This window comes from Pelophylax lessonae (assembly GCF_965119305.1).
Source record: "Pelophylax lessonae genome assembly, chromosome: 9".
Taxonomy (NCBI): domain Eukaryota; kingdom Metazoa; phylum Chordata; class Amphibia; order Anura; family Ranidae; genus Pelophylax; species Pelophylax lessonae.
This window is the reverse complement of record NC_138776.1, coordinates 176774916-176795923: the sequence shown is the minus strand read 5'-3', so window position 1 is coordinate 176795923 and position 21008 is coordinate 176774916. Positions and strand designations below refer to the sequence as shown.

General features: G+C 41.8%; 1 protein-coding gene across 5 annotated transcripts in view; it reads right to left on the bottom strand.

Annotated features, from left to right (window-relative positions):
• Window positions 1-21008, bottom strand: part of VCL (vinculin) — a 139383-nt gene that overhangs the window by 65003 nt on the left and 53372 nt on the right. For all 5 annotated transcript variants that reach the window (XM_082267550.1, XM_082267549.1, XM_082267552.1 and 2 more), the window contains 3 exons: window positions 18602-18672; window positions 8432-8582; window positions 3006-3114 (listed from right to left, as the gene is read on the bottom strand). In XM_082267550.1, the coding sequence (XP_082123676.1) occupies window positions 3006-3114; window positions 8432-8582; window positions 18602-18672 (331 nt within the window). The remainder of the gene's footprint in view (window positions 1-3005; window positions 3115-8431; window positions 8583-18601; window positions 18673-21008) is intronic.

The following is a 21008-nucleotide window of genomic DNA, read 5'->3' as shown; positions in this document are numbered from 1 at the left end:
GTCAGCCCTATGGAGCAGCGGATGTCAGCCCTATGGAGCAGCGGATATCAGCCCTATGGAGCAGCGGATGTCAGCAGTGACATATCTGCTGACACCTGCTGCCATCCGCATCCGATCCTGTCCGTGAAATCCGGACGGATGGAAACCCTATTTTCCATCCGTCCAGGGGATCGGATCGGATGAGAGCGGACAAGCGGTCCACTCTCATCTGATTCCCCATAGAGAGCAGCGAGGCACTGTGCGGAGATGGAGCTGTCATCCGCCGGCTCAGCGGGGATCGATCCCCGCTGAGCAGAGCACGGTCCGCAATGGAATGCGGACCATGTGAAAGAGCCCTTAGAGGATTTCCCTCTTGATTTCTGTTGCTTTGCAAGGACAGGAAGTGAGCAGAAATCTCTCAAACATGATACAGGCATCAAAATATCTCACAGGAGACTTAAACATGCACATATTTATCCAAATAATAAAATACTTTGGCTTTAGATATCCTTAAATGGTTAGCAGCTAGCATATTCCAAGTGCCACTTAAAACAAATAAATAAAATTCTTCCACCTAGTTGGGTTGTTGTGGTACTTGGATACAGCAGGTAAAATAAGTATTGAACATGTCATCATTCTTCTAGTTAAATGCATTTCTAAAAGGTGCTATTTTCACCACAATGGTAAGAACCCATGCAGTCCATACATACAAAGAAACCAAAAAAATAAAAGTTAAAAAATGAAGTTATGTGTAATAAAATGGAATGATAAAGGGGAAAAAGTATTGAACACGCTAACTAAAATGCATTTAATACTTCATACAAAATCAGTTGTTGGTAATAGCAGCTTCAAGACACCTCCTGTATGGAGACACTAGTCACATGCATTGCTCAGGTGTGATTTTGACCCGTTCTTCCACACAAATGGTCTTCAAATCTTGAAGGTTATGTGGGCCTCTTCTATTAACTCTGATCTTTAGTTCTTTCCATAGATTTTCTATTGGATTCAAGTCAGGTGATTGGCTGGGCTATTCTAGCAGCTTTATTTTCTCTATTTCTTTAAAACCAATTACGAGTTTCCTTGGCTTTGTGTTTGGGATCATTGTCCTGCTGAAATGTCCACCATCGTTTCATCTTCATCATCCTGGTAGATGGCAGAAGTGTTTCATCAAGAACGTATTGATACATTTTTCCATTCATCCTTCCTTCAATGATATGAAGTTTATCAGTACTGTATGCTGAAAAACAGGCCCACACCATGACGCTCCCACCTCCAAACTTCACTGCTGGTATTTGGGTGATGTGCAGTACCATTTTGACCTTCAAACATTATGTGGATTATGGCATCCAAAGGGTTGATTTTCGATATCTGACCAGACTATATTCTCCCAGTATATCACAGGCTTGTCAAAATGTTGTGCAGCAAACTTAAAACAAGCTTCAACATGCTTTTTTTTCAATGGAGTCTTGAGTGGTAAGCGTACATACAGGCCATGGCGGTTGAGTGCATTACTTAGGTTTTCTTTGAAACAATTGTATCTGCTAATTTCAGGTTTTCTGAAGCTCTCCACAAGTGGTCCTTTGCGCTTGAACAAATCTTCTGATAAATCTTTTTACTCCCCTGTCAGAAATCTTGCGAGGAGCACCTGAAAGAAAAGAGAATAGGCGCTGCTAAGTGTAGCAAAGTGACTTTATTGCACAACAATAATGTAGACTCACATGGAAGCTAATGCGTGTCCTCAGGGCTCTCGGCCTGATAAGGTCTCTTCCATTGGCCTCTCCTGCAGCGCCATCTCCCGGCTGCTGGCCTGCCAGAGGACGGAAGCGGCTTGCACCAGGAAGTGACCCGAGAGCCCAGAGGACACGCATTAGCTTCCATGTGAGTCTAGATTATTGTTGTGCAATAAAGTCACTTTGCTAAACTTAGCGGCGCCTATTCTCTTTTCTGTTTGTCAGTGGGACCCTGCTTCTGCCTGTTCGAGCTGCCCTTGGTGTCAGCATGGTGTAACCGTGCACCCGGGAAGTCCGGTCATTGTCCAGATCGCCCTCTCCCATCAAGACCCCTGAATTGGGGACCCATCTCTCAGCATAAGTGCCCAACAAATCTTTTCTTTTTGCGAGGAGCCCCTGGTCATGGCCAGTTTATGGTGAAATTAGGTTCTTTCCACTTCCAGGTTATGGCCCCAACAGTGTTCACTGGAACATTCAGAATTTTAGAAATCCTTCTGTAACCAATGCCATCAGTAGGTTTTGCAACAATAAGGGTGCGAAGGTCTTGAGACCTCTTTGCTTTTACCCATTGTGAGAGGTTTATCGTGTGACACCTTGGTAATGCAACACCTTTTTATAGGCCATTAGTTAAGACTGAATCAGCTGATACCGATTTGCACTGACAAGGGGCAGGATTGCTTTCCAATTACGGATAGATTTCAGCTGGTGTCTTGGCTTTCCATGCCTTTTTGCACCTCCTTTTCTTCATGTATTCAATAGTTTTGCCCTGTGTCATTCCATTTTATTACACAAATTCATTTTTGTAACTTATTTGTTTTGGTTTCTTTGTATGTATGGATTGCATGGGTTCTTAATGACATGTGGTGAAAATTTTATGTCAATCGCACCTTTATTAATATATTTACCTAGAAAAATTGATGGTGGGTAAATACTTATTTTATCTGCTGTATGTCCAATGCAGCCACCATTGTAAACAACCAAGCTTGGACTGGCAATAACGACATTTTTCAGTAGGGTTGCTGTTACTCAGTATTTGTGATTTAGGTTAGATAATTTGAATGGCATACCCCATGTATGTTTAAGACAATCTGATTGTCCTTTAGATCTGCCATCAACTACATAGTAGAAGGACCTGTAGAATTTGATACAAACTAAAAGGATTGTCATGATTTGGCACTGTGTAAGCATGAACTATGAAGACAAAAAGGATTTGGACACTGAAATAAAGACTTCTTATGCATTATGTCATGTATACCATATAACAAACTATACCAATCCCAACTGTGGATTACAAACCTGGTCCCAAATTCTTGGTGTACGTCACCAGATCTTCCATGCTTTCAACCACCTCTGCAACAGCCAGATACTCCAGAATACCTTTACACACTCTGATTATTTTCCTCACCTGGTTAAAAGCAGACAGAGCATTAAATTATAGTAGAGACAATTCAGTAAACATTTCAGCCTGATAAGTTAAAAAAAAAAAAAAAAAAAACAACAACTAGTATTCTTGGAAAGGGCAAAACTCCTTGGAAACTATGAGATACAATTCCAGTGGGCTCTTGTAATTACATAGACTACTAACATTATATGCTGTCCTGAAGGACCCCTTTACACTGATGCACTTGTGTGGCTTAAAGTGGGAGTAAACTCTCATGGTTGACATTTACCTATAGGTAAGTCTCTAACTTCCCGAACGTCCACAGGAACACATCACAGGAAGGATAGAATAGTGGTGTATACCACTTGCATTAATTCTTAATACATTGTAGTTCTGTGATTAGATTTATTATGCACCGGCCGGTACCCTGTTAATTGTTTTATGTTGAATGTTGTATGTCTTGTTCTTTGTTTATACTGGTTATACCAAAAAACACATGACTTATATCTGTGCGGTTATGTATTCACATAGGATTTTTTCACAATAAATTGCTATTTACTTTTTACATTGTGTCCCTAAATTTGTCCTGACCATCTAACCATCCTAGAGTTCTGACCCCTGGACAGAACACCTTTCTATATGCATGTTTTGGTTAGGTCCAGGGCCAGATTAACGTAGGGGCTATTGGAGCTGCAGCTCCAGGCCCCTACCTTTTATATAGGCCCCGGGTTGGCCATATTCACTGTTACCGCTCTTCTGTCACTTGTAAACACAGAAGTCTGGCTTCTATGCTCGCTTCCCCAGGCAGCACCCTCAGAACCTCCCCACAGCGCGAAGGCCGGACAAGGAGGGACAGTTGCCGATGCATGGATGTGTTTATGGGCTTCAGAGACAGCATCCCATGTTGAATTAGGCATGCATGGCTGCACCCTTCCTCCTCTGGGTGCATGGCAAGGCACGGCCCTTAAGGCCCTTCAAAATCCTCAGCACCAAGCCCATGATGCTCTTAATCCGGCCCTGGTTAGGTCGGACATGTATTATTGAAATACAGGGGCCTACCATAGCAATTTGGAGTCCAAAACGCTCCGTAAATCAACTTTATACTAAAGTCTCTAATAAGGCTTACCTATAAGGTACAGTAAATATCTCCTAAACGTTCACGGTTTAGGAGATATTTACTTTTAAATGGGCCAGTGACGTCACCCCGTCGCATGCGCTCTGAAGGAATGGCCACCTTTCAGAGTCCTGTGCCATGAATAGCAGCTCCCGGCATTCCTTCAGAGTTCTCACACTAATACAGGCCAGATAACCAGGTGAAAACAGGCAAAAAGCCAAAGAAAAATGAATGCAGCCACCACATCAAATAATTGGTAAGCTGTAATATATTACATTTTTGTGTTGGGCTTAATACTGCTTTAAGTTTTTTTCATTCAGCCAACAGATTCCTACACCCACACAGACAATGGATCGAGGAATCTGCCCCACAGTGGGGACCCTTCCCACCCTGATCACAATTTGGCCAGTCCTTGCTGAACCAGCAAACTTTCAACTTGTGTATGGCCAGCTTTAGATTAAGGTATTCAAATGGACCATTTATGAAAATCTGGGAGCAATAGAAAATGGAGGTTCTTCCTATGACAGACACTTGCCTTCAATTTGCTTCATGTGTTAACAGTATGTCATGAGTATTATTACTTGTAATGTTCAGTGTATATGACCTAAATGTATAATTCTGGAAGTTATGCATGTAGCACTTTGGGTGTTTTTTTTTTTTCTTTCTTGAACGGCAAAGAAAACCGTATACAGAAATTTAGACATTGTTCATGAACCATGGATTCGAGAAATGTACATGTGGTACAGTTTGGCAGCAAGAATCTTGCAATTAGCGGAGCTCTATATACAGACTGGATGACAGGAACTCAGAAACTTGGCAATGTAGAGAAAAAAATTTGTAAAGTGTATAAGTTCACAAGTGAAATTAAACTGAAACAAAGGGGTACCCCAGGACGACGGCACTTATGACGAAATGCGTCAGATTCGCGGCGTGCTGACGTCACTGAGCGTTTCGAGGATCCCGGTAGGACGGGTGCGTTTAGCCGGCCGGCTCTATACACGTTTGATGTTTTTTTTGCCTGAAGTGCAATACCTTTCTTTTATAATCAATTCCTTACAATATTACACTATTGCGGTTTATTTTCTTTCATGGAATTCATCTGTCGCCAATTGGAATTTACACTAAGGAGCTCAGCGGAGAGATTTACTGGCCAATCTGTACCTACTTACCTCTGGCGTTTGACCCATTGGTTATCTCCATCTGGCATGCAGGCATTTTGTGTGGTGGTGGTGCATAGGTTGGTGGTGGAAGACCCTTGCATGCCATCCCCCATTTGCAATTCACTTGCATTGCATTATATTCCTTCACGAATATTAGACTTGTAATTGATATACAAGTTGGTGGTGGAAGACCTTCCATATTTATATATTACAATACGTGTCACTAATTGGACTTATTATATGATTGCACACCTACTTATTGTTCACAATGTCAATTTAATGTCAATTATTGATAATCATTCTTACAGTGCAGCTTTTATATTTGCAATTGTACCATTAGGTGATATATCGCTGTAAGTTGCTGCTATACTCGTGGTGGTGTTTAGCTCGGTTAGGGGTGATTATTCTACCTTACCCATGGCTGTATTTTGCAGATCACTTCAGAAAATTCCTGGTATACAAACAGGACAGACTAGCCAGTAGGACCCAGGAAGGATTTTAACAGCTGACCTCCGTAGCATACCTTCACCTGTCAACTAAGTTTTAACAGCACCCCCGGCATTCCTCCATGTGTGCATTTGCCTGGTATTTCCAGTGTACCTTCAGATGGGCTCAGGCTGCATGCTAAATTCCCTGGGAAAACATGCAGCCCACGGGACACCCTGATGTAGTGAGTGGATAGACACTGTCTCTATTATATAGTTTTGGTAAATCTAAAAAGAGATTGTACTATCAGATTGTATAGTGTATGGCCACATTAAAACACCTAAAAGTACCTAGTTGCACTTTCAGTGCTTGTTATTAATGGTTAACGGCACACCAAACACAGAAGCAAATGCACATTTTGCCACATGAAAAAACTGGTGACAAATGCAGTAAAATACTTACAAAAATGTCCCACAAGCTACTTTATAAAACAGGTGTGTATTATCCCGTGCTCCCTAACCTGATGTGTCCCTCACTTCTACCCTGTGTCTGATGGCTGCAACCAAATAATTGGACTCCTACAACTGTAAATGAAAAAAAATCAAAAATGTTGGTTGCGCCTATCCGTGCGCAATCTACATACGGTTTTTAAACCAAAACCTCACTTTTAAACCACAAAACTGCTATCGGCATTCAGTGACAAACTCTCGTGTACAATAAAACAAATGTGACAGGCCCAGATGACTAATTCCTCAGGATAATCCCGGAGGAAGTCACGTGATCTCAACAATATGCGTGGGAGGAGTCAGGTGACAGAGGACTAGGTTTGTGGAACATACAAGAGCATACGGGAGCTGCTGCCCCGTCTGATGATTTTTTTTAAGTGCACTGTCAAGTTTTAATGCAAGTGGATATTATGCAATAAATGTGAAACCTTTATATACTACACAATGGGAGTGTATCTTTCATACTGAGGGGACGTGGAGGAAAGGAAGTCCAGACAAAGCCAGCTCAGTAAGGAGAGAGGAAAGAGATTGAATAATTGAAGAGCCTGGAAATAACCCAGCATGGGAAAGGCGATTTTAGACCTGGAAACAGATCTAAACTGGAGGTGAGCGCAGTGGTGAAAGGTGGTGGGAGTAACTGCATAATTGTATTAACTGAAATCCACAAGGCTGAAGGTGGAAAAACTGCAGGATATGAGAAGCACATTTAAAAGGGAAAAAATAATTGAAAGAAGAAAAGCACTACGAATTGGATTATAGTCATCTGGGACTGTCACATTTGTTTTATTTTATTGTACACGAGAAAGTTTGTCACTAAATAATGACAGCAGTTTTGTGGTTTGAAAGTAAGGTTTTGGTTTAAAAACAGTATTTGGATTGCAAACGGATAGGCGCAGTCAACATTTTTGATTTTTACACCGAGCTACTTTGCCAGGTGTAATGAAGCCCATTAAAATCATGGGTTGCCTCATGTGTGTCACTAGACAAACCAGACAAAAAAAAAAACATGCGCTCTTACTACTATAGGTGTGAGTGGGTGCCAATGCAAAATTGATGCGTTTAGACAAGACTAATAAGGCTCCATTCCCATCGGTTTCCAAACGCATGGCAAAATGCACAGAAAATGTGCGCTTTGCCATGTGTTTCAGAAAGGATGCAAATATGCTAAAGCCCACCCCCACCCCCCCTCCCAAGTGCGGCAAATGCACAGAAAACTGCGGTAACGCAGAATGCACCACTCCAAAAAAAGTTCTTGAGCTTCTCAGGGGCGATTGTTGCAGGTAAGGCAGCTCGTTCAAGTGAACTGGCTGCCCTATGCATAACGACTGAAAATGCTCCAAAATACCCATAATAAAAGCATGTGGGAATGTGAGTTTACACCACGTTGAAATGTGAACAAGGCCTGACAACTGAGTGTCCCCATCCACTCCCTCCTATGTACTTGTATAAAGATGGCCATACACTATGCTTGTACTATCTCTGTACAATTTCCTTTAGATTTACCAGACCTATGGAATAGAAAGACACACCTGAACAATCCATTCAATTTGTATCAAATCAGACAGGCCCTTGTACCAAATAGCTGATGGGAGATCTAAAAGATTGTATAATTAGATTGTATAGGAAGTGGGCGAAAGGTGGTATTGTAATGAGGGCGGTGTGGTTCAGAGTGGTGAACATACCTTTTTACGCCCTCTTCTGTGATGCAACAAGGAAGTGAAGGCTTCTGGGAGATGACTTAACAGGGAATGAAGGCTTCTGGGAGAAGACCTAACAGGGAGTGAAGGCTTCTGGGAGATGACCTAACAGGAAGTGAAGGCTTCTGGGAGATGACCTAACAAGAAGTTAATGCTGATACAAGCTACAGGAAGTGATGGATTCTGAAAATCCATTAAAAAAAAAAAAAAAAAAAAGGTACAAAAAACGACTGGCAAGATTCTAAACCTCCTGTGAATGATGTAAGTAAGGGAAGAGCACATTTGGATGGCTGGGCCAGAAGATTTGAAAACATTTCTATTATAAAAAGCGAAATTCTGCCCAAAAAGGTGAACTTATCCTTAAAACACCAACACATATACAAGGTCATCCTAGATATAGGACAGCAGTGATTACAGCATAAAAATCTAGACACCTACCTCAGCCTCATCAAATGTCAGGAGCAGATCGGAGGTGCCGGAGAGGATTCCACGAGAGCCATCAATAAGGTAATCACGAGCTGGCACAGAGTATGGATCTGCATGCAGCATTTGAGCAGCCTGGACAAGCTTAGCACAAGCATTTTCTACTCTGGGGCAAAAAAAAAAAAAAAAAAAGACATTTGAAGTTACAAAACATACAAAAAACAAAAAAAACAATGTGTGAAAATTACTATTAAAAGAAGCAATTTAGATCACACTCAAAAGACATCTATAAAAACAATTGTTCTACACTAAGCATACAAACATTACTGTTATACAACACGAACGATATTTAAAAGAATCAACTACCTTTTTACCTGGAGCCATCAAAGTGTGTTGTAAGGTAAGAGTCAAGAGAAGGTAAGGTTTTATAATAATAAAATATAGTAATATCTAACTCTGCAGAAACCCACAAGACATTTTAAATTATCCGTAACTGATCAAATATGAAATTGAAAAAGTGATTTGAATATTATCAAAGATGTGGTACTGTCTAGAAGGAAACAGCCTTTTATGCTATCCAAAGCCTACAGCTCCAACATTGTATCTTTCTCATGGTATCTTTCAATGCTTTATAAATATACAGTGCATCCAGAAAAGTATTCACAGCACTTCACTTTTTCCACATTTTGTTACAGCCTTATTCCAAAATGGATTCAATTCATTTTTCTCAAAATTCTACAAACAATACCCCACAATGACAACATGAACGAAGTCTGTCTGAAATCTTTTCAAATTTATTAAAAATAAAAAAATCCCATGTACATAAGTATCACAGCCTTTGCTCAGTACTTTGTTGAAGCACCTTTGGCACCAATTACAGCCTCAAGTCTTTTTGAGTATGATGCTACAAGCTTGGCAGACCTACTTTTGGGAAGTTTCTCCCATTCTTCTTTGCAAAACCTCTCAAGCTCCATCAGGTTGGATGAAGAGGGTCGATGCACAGCCATTTTCAGATCTCTCCAGAGATGCTCAATCGGGTTCAAGTCTGGGCCATTCAAGGACATCAAAGAGTTGTCCTGTAGTCACTCCTTTGTTATCATTGCTGTGTTATTAGGGTTGTGGTCCTGTTGGAAGATGAACCTTTGACCCAATCTGAGGTCCAGAGCGCTCTGGAGCAGGTATTTATCAAAGATTAGGGATGATCGAACGGTTCGGGTCCACCATCGGTTCGGCCCGAACATTGGGTGTTCGAGGTTCGGCCGAATTTAGAACTTTTTGCCCAAAAAGTTCGGAATTCGGCAACCAGAACCGCCCAAAATGCAATGCTTCAGGAAATGGGCTTTAAAAGCCCGTGATTGGACCAGAACCATTAGCAAAAGCCAATTGAGGGGGCAGAAGAATGCTAGGAATGTGATTGGAGTGACTAGGGGGTCCCTAGACCAATCATTAGTGAATACGCCCCCCAGTATATAAGATCGCCCCCGCCATATTCCCAGCATTGTTATACTGGACATGGAAGAGAGTGGAAGCAGTTCTGTTAATTTTACTTTAAAAGTGTCATTTAGCTATTTTTAGTGTGAGGAAAGGGATATCTAGTGTAGTTAGAGTGCTCCTTTACACTTAAGTTAGCTTCAAAAATTGAGTTTCTGTAGGGAAAGTGTTAAGTGTCAGGGGACCGTAGTGTAGTGTAGGGTTAACTGACAGTGACTGCTATGGCAGGGTGACAAAACCCTTCCATAGCAGGGTGACCGCTATAGAGAAATGATCATTTCTCTGCTTCGGGACAGGAATGTGGCTTCTCACCAGCAAGCATTTTTTAATGCTGCAGGGGCTGCCACTGCCAGTGCTTTTTTGAGGACATGTTTGATGTCAGACATGACATCTGAATATGTGTATAGGGGGTATATATAGACATATATGTCTGTATATATACCCCTAGACATATATAGGTGTGATAGTAGCAGAAATAAATGCTTGCGCTAATGAAATCATTTACAGTAATATATTTCTGCTACTATCACACCTATATATGTCTAGGGGTATATATTCAGACATATATGCCTATATATACCCCCTATACACATGTTCAGATGTTTTGCCTGCCTCAAAAGAACCCCAAAAAATGCCAAAAAAACGCTAGTGTCAAAAAAAAAAAATGCCCAGGTGTGTTTTTGCTGGCATTTTTTGGGGGGTTTTGGAGGCAGGCAAAACATCAGAACTTGTGCACAGTACCACTATACATAAGTTCAGATGTTTTTCCTGACTGCAAAGAACCCAAAAAAATGCCTGCTATTAAACCGGCAAGGTGTTACAGCAGAGAAGCCATATTCCTGTGCTTAAAGTTTTCTAATACAAACAATCTTTTTTTTTATGGTTCTGGACATGCTACAGAGCTAAAACTTCACAGGTACACCTTTTAGACCCCCCAGACACAAAATCACACAAAAAAAAGTTCTTAAAAATTGTCATTTTTGATAAAAAAAGCCAATTATTGAAAAATTTAAAAAAAAAAAAAAAAAAAAAAAAAAAGAGATTTTGATTTTTACTTTGGATTTAGTATCTGGGGGGTCTAAAAGGTGTGCATGTGAAGTTTCAGGTCTGTAGCATGTCCAGAACCAGAAAAAAAAAGATCGTTTGTATTAGAAAACTTTAAGCACAGGAATATGGCTTCTCTGCTGTAACACCTTGCCGGTTTAATAGAAGGCATTTTTTTGGGTTCTTTGCAGTCAGGAAAAACATCTGAACTTGTGTATAGTGGTACTGTGCACAAGTTCTGATGTTTTGCCTGCCTCCAAAATCCCCAAAAAATGCCAGCAAAAACACACCTGGGCATTTTTTTTTTTTGACGCTAGCGTTTTTTTTGGCATTTTTTGGGGTTCTTTTGAGGCAGGCAAAACATCTGAACATGTGTATAGGGTGTATATATAGGCATATATGTCTGAATATATACCCCTAGACATATATAGGTGTGATAGTAGCAGAAATATATTACTGTAAATGATTTCATTAGCGCAAGCATTTATTTCTGCTACTATCACACCTATATATGTCTAGGGGTATATATTCAGACATATATGTCTATATATCCCCCCTATACACAAGTTCAGATGTTTTGCCTGCCTCAAAAGAACCCCAAAAAATGCCAAAAAAAAACGCTAGCGTCAAAAAAAAAAATGCCCAGGTGTGTTTTTGCTGGCATTTTTTGGGGAATTTTGGAGGCAGGCAAAACATCAGAACTTGTGCACAGTACTACTATACACAAGTTCAGATGTTTTTCCTGACTGCAAAGAACCCAAAAAAATGCCTGCTATTAAACCGGCAAGGTGTTACAGCAGAGAAGCCATATTCCTGTGCTTAAAGTTTTCTAATACAAACAATCTTTTTTTTCTGGTTCTGGACATGCTACAGACCTGAAACTTCACATGCACACCTTTTAGACCCCCCAGATACTAAATCCAAAGTAAAAATCAAAAAATCTCTTTTTTTTTTTTTTTTTTTAATTTTTCAATAATTGGCTTTTTTATCAAAAATGACAATTTTTAAGAACTTTTTTTGTGTGATTTTGTGTCTGGGGGGTCTAAAAGGTGTACCTGTGAAGTTTCAGCTCTGTAGCATGTCCAGAACCAGAAAAAAAGATCATATAGGTGTTAAAGTTAAAGGAGGCTCCCGAACCACATCCCTGTTCTACTGAAAAATTATCTTTTTTTTTTTCATGGTTCTGGACATGCTACAGAGCTGAAACTTCACATGCACACCTTTTAGACCCCCCAGATACTAAATCCAAAGTAAAAATCAAAAAAATCTCTTTTTTTTTTTTTTTTAATTTTTCAATAATTGGCTTTTTTATCAAAAATGACAATTTTTAAGAACCTTTTTTTGTGTGATTAATAGTTAATGGGGCATGACCCAGAACCCTAGGCACTTTTTAGGGGCATTTATTGGGTTTTAGGGCTTAAAAATGGTGTTTTTTGATTACAGAAGTTCGGGTCCCATTGATTTCAATGGGGTTCTGAAATCCGGGCCGAACTTTCGTGAAGTTCGGGTGTTCTGGTCGAACCGAACTTTTCAAAAGTTCGATCATCCCTATCAAAGATGTCTTCGTACGTTGTCAGCTTCCCCTCAATCCTGACTAGTCTCCCAGTTCATTCCGCTGAAAAACATTGGTATGATGCTGCCACCACCATGCTTAACTGTAGGGATGGTATTGGCCAGGTGTTGAGCAGTGCCTGGTTTCCAGCAGACATGACACTTGCCATTCAAGCCAGCCAAAGAGTTCCAGCTTTGTTTCATCAGACCAGAGAATTTTGTTTCTGATGTTCTGAGAGTCCTTCAGGTGCCGTTTGGGAAACGACAAAGGGCTGTCATGTGCCTTTTACTGAGGAATGGCTTCCTTCTGGCCACTCTACCATATAGGCCTGATTGGTGGAGTACTACAGAGATAGGAGATTCTCCTAGAAGAACAACTATCTCCACAGAGAAACACTGGAGCTCTGTCAGTATGACCATCGGGTTCTTGGTTACCTCCCTGAGTGAGGCCCTTCTCCCCCGATCGCACAGTTTGGCTGGGCAGCCTGCTCTAGGAAGAGTCCTGGTGGTTCCAAACTTCTTCCATTTACAGATGGAGGCCACTGTGCTCATTGGGACCTTCAATGCTGCAGAAATTTTTCCATACCCTTCCCCAGATCTGTGCCAATACAAACCTGTCAGAGGTCTACAGACATATCCTTGGAACTTCATGGCTTGGTTTGTGCTCTTGAATGCACTGTTAACTGTGTGGCCTTGTATAGACAGGTGTGTGCCTTTCCAAATCATGTCCAATCAACAATGAATTTACCACAGATGGACTCCAATCATGATGTAGAAACATCTCAAGGATGATCAGTGGAAACAGGATGCACCTGAGCTCATTATGAGCGTCATGACAAAGGAGGTGAATACGTACATGTGATTTTTTTCCTTTTTTTTATTTTTAATAAATTTGCAAGGATTTCAAACTTTGTTCATGTCATTATGGAGTATTGTTTGTAGAATTTCTGGAAAATAATTTAATCAATTTTGAAATAAGGTTGGAACAACAAAAATGTGGAGAAAGTGAAGGGCTGTGAATACTTTCTGGATGCACTGTAAACATGGCAAAGAAAAAAAAAAAAAAAAAACTTGAGATTTAGGGCTCTTTCACACGGACGTTCCGTATGTCCGTAAATCACCCCATCCGTTTGCGGGTGATTTACGGACATAATGAATGTCTATGGGATTGCGGATGTCAGCGGATGAACATCCGCTGACATCCGATTTTCGTCCTTTCAGTTCTGTTCCGTTTATTGGAACGGAACAGAACCCTATTTTTCTTCCGTTTAAAAAACGGAACGGATGCAAAATCAGATGTCAGCGGTGTCATCCGCTGACATCCGCAATGCCCATAGACATACATTATGTCCGTATATCATCCGCAAACGGATAAGATGATATGCAGACATATGGAGCGGATGACACAAGTGTCATCCGTGTCCGTGAAAAAAAAAAAAAAGTGCCGGAGCAGATCGCAATACGGTCCGCTCCGTGTGAAAGAGCCCTTACACAGAAAACCAAGCACAAAAAAAAAAGTAATCTATTGCAATCTACCAGACTGTGGAAAAGGAATGCAGCTGCTGGTAAGCTGCAATTTTGCTCTCTGGGCCAGTTCAAACCAGAATCACATAGATGTGAGGTCAATGCTGTGCGTGACCCTGTGCAAAACCTTGTGGGTTATTTGCAGTGCGATTTTCAGACTTTTAATTTGAATAGGCTAAAATCGCACAAAAAGTAGCGATTGCACTACTTTTAAAAAATATGCCGTACCAAATTTCATTGGTGTGCGGTACCATGCAATCTGGTGCTTGCAAAACATACTACATTTCTGATCTGCGTTTGGGGTGCCGGTAATGTTATTGCCACCGAGATCACAAAGAAAGTGCATTTTGAAGGCGTTGTGAAAAACAAGCTCAAATTGGGACTTTCCTACACCAAGCTCAAGTGTGAATCGGTTAGGAATGGACCCTTATGGTTACATAACCACTTCCTAGCCACTCGCAATTTACTGAAAGTAAGCGGCGGCTGTAGGCAAAGCGACAAAACCATACATCGCTGCCTAATTCCAGGTTTAGGGCACGCGCATATGTATCCCCTGCCCAGCTCCCGCTGTAATTGTACACAGTGGGATTCTATCAGCAAGTCCCAGCCAATGATTCACGACCAAAACCTGCTGATCGGCTGTGTTCAATCACAGCCCAGAGCTCTGTGTTGGTAAACAAATAGTTCTGTACCAAGGGAGCAATCTGTCAGTTCTTATCATGGATGAGAAACAGATCATTAGTGAAAAGCAGCACACTTTACACACATAACACATGGTTAAGCACACTTTTAACTCCTTGATCTCCCTAGATGTTAATCCCTTCCCAGCCAGTGTCATTTGTACAGTGATCGTATTATCACTGAATTAATGTCAGTGGCAGTCAGTTCCCCCCCCCCCCCCCAGCGTCAGTTAGTGGCAGACTGACCGCCGCAGTATCACAATCCCGTTATAAGTCGCTGATCACCGCCATTATTAGTATATAAAAGGGGAAATAAAACACTTCTTGGGATTATTAAACAAAAATATGTAGCAGAATACAATTTTTTTGCAAAAAAATATAAAATAAATATTTTTTATTGGACATGTTTTACAGCAGAAAAAAAAAAAAATACATCTTCAGCATCATCCGCCTTTTTTTCATTTATTTTGCAAAAAATAAAAAACCCAGTGGTGATCAACTACCACCCTAAAAAAAAAAAAAAAAAAAAAAAAAAAAAAAGCTCCATTTGTGGGAAACAAGCGATATGAATTCTGTTTGGGTACAGTGTTGCATAATCGTGCAATCACCAGTAAAAGTAGTGCAGTGCCGAAAAGCAAAAAAACGGTCTGGTCACGAAGGGGGGGGGGGGTAAAATCTTCTGGAGCGGAGTGGTCACCAAAAAAAAAAAAAACACCACACAACTCGGATGAGTTTGAGCCAGCACAAAGGCAGTCTTTAGAGCTTCTAGCACTAGGCAGTATGACCACTACTGAAGATTTCTGTACTACTTGGCACTGTAACAACTCCTCGTCACTGCCAGACTTGCTTGGAATTAGATAGGGTTTCCCATCTTCAGTCATTATTACATGAGTGAAAAAGTTTTGTTTTACTATTAAAATCGTTCTGTACAGTATGCCGCCAATGTTGAGGTTTGTTGTGTATATTCTAATACTGGGCAGCTTCTGCCTATCTGCAGCTGGGTGGGAACAGTTCATAAATTGTGCTGATACACCACTAGCCTGACAAGATACTTTTTTACTGTATAACACTTTTTTATTTTTTTTTAACAAATTTTACCCTCTAAAGTGTATTTCCACTTTTGCAGTCAAACTTGAAAAAACCCTATTTGTTATATAATCATATTCACACAGCATACCTAACAAAACAACAAACAAGATCTCTCTATAGGCAGCTTGTATTTGCTCAGAATAACTTGCAATGTGAAATTAGGTGACAAGTGCAGGAGATTTTGAATACTAAGAGCCGGTTCACATTGGCGCGACACGACTCCTTACTACTTCGGGGGCGACTTGTGCATTACATTGCACCACGACTTAGGAGCGACTTGCAGGGACTTCACATAATGGAAGTCTATGCAAGTCTCTCCGAGGTCGCCCCGAAGTAGTACAGGACCCTTTTTCTAAGTCGGAGCGACTTGTGTCGCTCCTATTAGAACGGGTCCTGTAGTGGTCAATGGACCGCGACTTGTCAGGCTGACAAGTCGCGCTAATGTGAACCGGGTCTAACAATAGTAACAATCTGATGTTAATACAACAATCTCCTCTGCTGTGTTTTTGTGTTCTAACAAGGGGGGGCCTCCCTGCCAGAACACTCAGGTCAGCACTCTCATCCATTAACCTTTTTCGGTCTTGCCTCATAACAGAAGCCAGCTTCTGTCAGACCGGCTGCAGTACACACGGGTCGAATGTCGGACAGTTTCTATTGCACCGGCCAATGCTGCCCGTCATTCGGCCCGTGTATACTAGACTTAAAGGAGTTGTAAAGTCAGAAGGCTTTTGATCTTAATGCATTCTATGCATTAAGATAAAAAGCCTTCTGTGTGTAGCAGTCCCCTCAGCCCCCCTAATACTTACCTAAGCCCCATCTCCCTCCAGGCCGTCCGAGACTCTCTCTCCTGATTGACTGAAACACAGCCGTTGCTCCCGTGGCTGTCAAAGTCAGTTAGCCAATCAGGAGAGATAGGGGGCGGGGCCGAATTGACACACGGAGCTGCAGCTCGGCTCAGGTGCCCCCAAAGCAAGCGGCTTGCTGTGGGGGCACTCAATAGGAGAGAGGGGCCAGGAGCAGCAACGAGGGACCCGAGAAGAGGAGGATCCAGGCTGCCCTGTGCAAAACCAACTGCACAGAGGAAGAGAAGTATAACATTTTTTTTTTTTTTTTACAAACAGAGACTTTACAATCACTTCAACAGTTAGGACAGACCATGCTGCAAGCCTAGTTTAGAGCTAATAAGGAGATCTAACAGCAAAGAACAGACAGGGGGTCATAAATGTAAACATAACCCCCAGCCACTCATTGATGGAACATAGAAGGGGAAACCCATGTATGATTTTTAACTACAGTACCTCAATACTGGGCACTTAAACCCCCTTCCTTCCCAGACCAATTTTCAGCTTTTAGTGCTGTTGCATTTTGAATGACAATTGCGCGGTCATGCAACACTGTACCTAAACCAAATTTGTGTCATTTTTTCCCTACAAATAGAGCTTTCTTTTGGTGGTATTTGATCACCGCAAGGTTTTTTCTTTTTTGGTGCACAAATAAAAAAAGACTAAATAGTTTGAAAAAAAAAAAAAAAAAGTTTTTTGTTTAGGTTATAAAATTTTGTAAATAGATACGTTTTTTCCTGCACTGATGATGCCGCACTGACAGGCACTGATGAGGAGACACTGATGGGTAGCACTGATATGCAGCACTGATATGTGGCACTGATATGCGGCATTGGTGGACACTGATAGGCAGCGCTGATGGGCACTACTGATAGGCGGCACTGGTGGGCAATAATAGGCACTGGTGGGTGGCACTGATAGATGGCAATGGGCACTGGTGGGCAGCACTGATAGATGGGCATTGGTGGGCAGCACTGATAGGGAGGGCACCACTGGCAGACTGAGCCCTGATTGCCATGCCTGGTGGCCATGGTGGGTATCCCTGGTGGCTCTAGTGGCACCCCCCCAGGGCTGCACTGGTAATCAATGTTCTGATTACCAGCACAGACCCCCCCTGTGATCAGTGAGTAATTAGAAATACTCACCGATCCCCCTGGCTGCAGCACAGATCATCTTCTCCTCACTGACAGGATCTGTGTGAGGAGAAGAAGAGATCAAGCCCGTTACAACGGCTGTATTTACATTACATGACGGCTGTGATTGGGCATAGCCGTCATTTGACCAGGAGGGCCAATAACAGGGCCCTCCTGCCGCCAACTTGTTGATCTGTGTCCGAGGCGTCGTAATCTCGCTCCTTCTGAAGGACGTTTCGGAAAGTCCGATCAGAAGGAGGAGACTCCCACCCGGCCGTATATGTGCAGTGGCCGGGTGGGAGGTGGTTAAGCAAGTGAAAAGATTTCGGCCTCTTTCATACTTGTGCGACCTAAAAGTCGCACGATTTTGACTGAAAATTAAGCAATGCCTATGGACCACAAAACGCATCAAAGTTGGACCAAAGTAGTGCAGGGACTTTGAAGTTGTTGTGACTTGAAGTCGCACAGATATGAACGGTACTCATTGGAAGTCATGGAGTACAACTTTTCATGTGACTTTGCAGTCCCAAGTTGCAGGACAAGTCGCACAAGTGTGAAAGGGGCCAAAACCACATTTTTGTTAGTTATGCTATGTTAGTGAGAACATGTAATGGATATAAAGTGGGTGTTACCCCAATAGGACTGCAAAAGCGAAAATACACTTCAACAAGCGTTACAATTTTTTTACTATTATTTACATTTTAGAGTTGGGACGCACAGTTGGAAAAACAAACCAGTCCTTTAACATTGCATATAGGTAATACCAGTAATGGACAACATAATAAAGACTCTCTATGCTCATACCAGAGAGGCTACAGACAGAACACTCACTTGATGAATGCAGGCGGCATGTCTCTCTTCATTGTCTGATCATCAGTCGTCTGAACAGTTTCTTTCCCAACCTAAAAGAAAACAAAAAGTTGGCAATGTTTAATGAAGTTCTTTGTTAATAGGGCAAGTAAGGTAAATCACAACTGCTGGATTGGAGTCTAGATCTGCTTTGTGCTTTGAGCTCCCAGGTACAGTAAACCCTAGAACACACGATGAAATTAGCAGATGAATGAGCGGCATTTTTTTTTGCATGCTAGTCTCAATATCGAGAACGAATAGATTACTAAAGGAACGACTTTCTGGCGACTCGACTACTTGATGCGACTCTGAAGCAACTTTCAGGGAATGCCTGGGTAATCTTCCCGCAACGTCGGATCCAAATCGCATCAATATAGGCGAGGATCTGACGAGAAGACTTCCATTAAAGTCTATGGGCACAAGTCGGATAGAAGTCGCCTGGAAGCAGTACAGGAACCTTTTCTAAAGTCTGAGCTATTTCAGTAGTGCTCATTAAGACAGCGCTTATTGACTAACATAGGATTTCGCATGTCACGCGACTTGGGGTCTCAAGTCAGATCCCAAGTCATGACAGTGTGAACAAAGACTACATATAGTCAAGACTACAAATATTTGCCAGACTCTTTGGCCTCCAGAGCAACCTGCCCAATATATAGGTTTCAATACAAACTAAAGAGCATCAGATAAGAGCAAAATATTTTACAGCCAAACTGCTAGAAAACAACAAAAAAAGTTTTGTTTTTTTAACTTTAGGTTGGTTATCTGTAAACCTGTACATACCACAGCCAGAGGGCTGCTGGGGATGCTAAACATTATACAGCCTGCTTTGATCTTTAGGGCTCTACTGTGACTTGCCATCTCCTGCCTAGCAGTGGCACATTCTCCCACCTCACCCATTGATCAACCTTGAAGGATAAACCTTTTTTTGCATCCCCAGCAGTCCTCTGGATGCAGTATACACAGCTTTAGACAATCACTAAACTGGACCAACCTAAAGAAAGGTGGACTGGATTTAAATCACGATTAAAATCCTGATTTAAATCAGGGCTCGACAAATCCCAGGCGCCAGGTCGCATTGGCGACTAGAAACGGAGTCCAGGCGCCTAGGATTTCAGCCGTCTGCTGTCAGGCATCGGGACGCCGCTTCGCTGATTCAGAGATTTGAAATCCCGCGGCCCCTATCCATACTTCACAGTGTACGGACAAGAGGCATTCTAATTGGTCAGCACCATCACATGGATGGCGCTGATCAATCAGAACCGGCTGCCTCTTCTCCACTTTCAGCACATCCATAGGATGCACTTCTCGTTCTGCCACTGTCCGCCTCCTCGTTGCGGTCACCCGGAACACATCTGACATTGGGTAAGAGTGCCAGGTCCGCTGCTGAACGGTGTGTGAGGCGGGAGAATGGTGCGTCGGGCCCGGGCTCTGCATAGAATTTCATGTATCAGGCGCTCCCCATCCCACTGGTCCAGCCTGCCTGCGTGTCACTGCTTCCTCCGCCCCTGGGGGAGGTGGGAGCGCAGACCAAGCCCATCCTCCCCTGGCTGAGGGAAGGACACCACCTACAAATAGTTGGGGGCACAGTTTACCTTTAATTGGCCAAGAGTGGGAGACCCCCCCCCCACTCAAATGTGTTGGGGGGGAGCAGAGCAGGCCATTTTCTGGGTGTATGCGAGGAAGGTGGAGGTGGGAAAATAACACTTCTGGAGGATTCCTCTGTACACACTATAGAGCTGAGGGGACCTCACTGTACATCAGGGCTTGACAAATTTTCCTGAAATCTAGGAGCCAGCTAAAAAAGTTAGGAGCCAGTTTTTTTTTTTTTTACACTAACAACCAAGCTTTATTTAATAAAACGGATACTAAATTTACACATAAATACGACTAGAACCCCACTCTCCTCTAGCGCAATTGGATGAAAACAGACTGTCTCTTTCCATCCGATGCAATCTGATCCGATCCACGGGATGGATAGAAAAGAGGACCACCATCCGTCTGCTTTTGGAGGACAGGATCAGATGGCGGCAGATTACTGCTCCATAGAGGAGAATGGAGGGTCCGATCAGGTCTGCCTGAAAAACTGACAGGCGGACCTGATCAGACAGCCCGTATGAAAGGGGCCTTCGGCTGTGGCATGGCGATGAGGAAAAAAAGAAAAAGATTATATATATATATATATATATATATATATATATATATATATATATATATATATATATATATATATATATATATATATATATATATATATATATATATATATATATATATATATTATTATTATATATATTTTTTTTTTTTTTTTTTTTTAATAATTAAAAAGAAAAAAATATTATTTAGTTTTTACATTTAAAATATAAATTAAATTAATAATAAATAACCACAC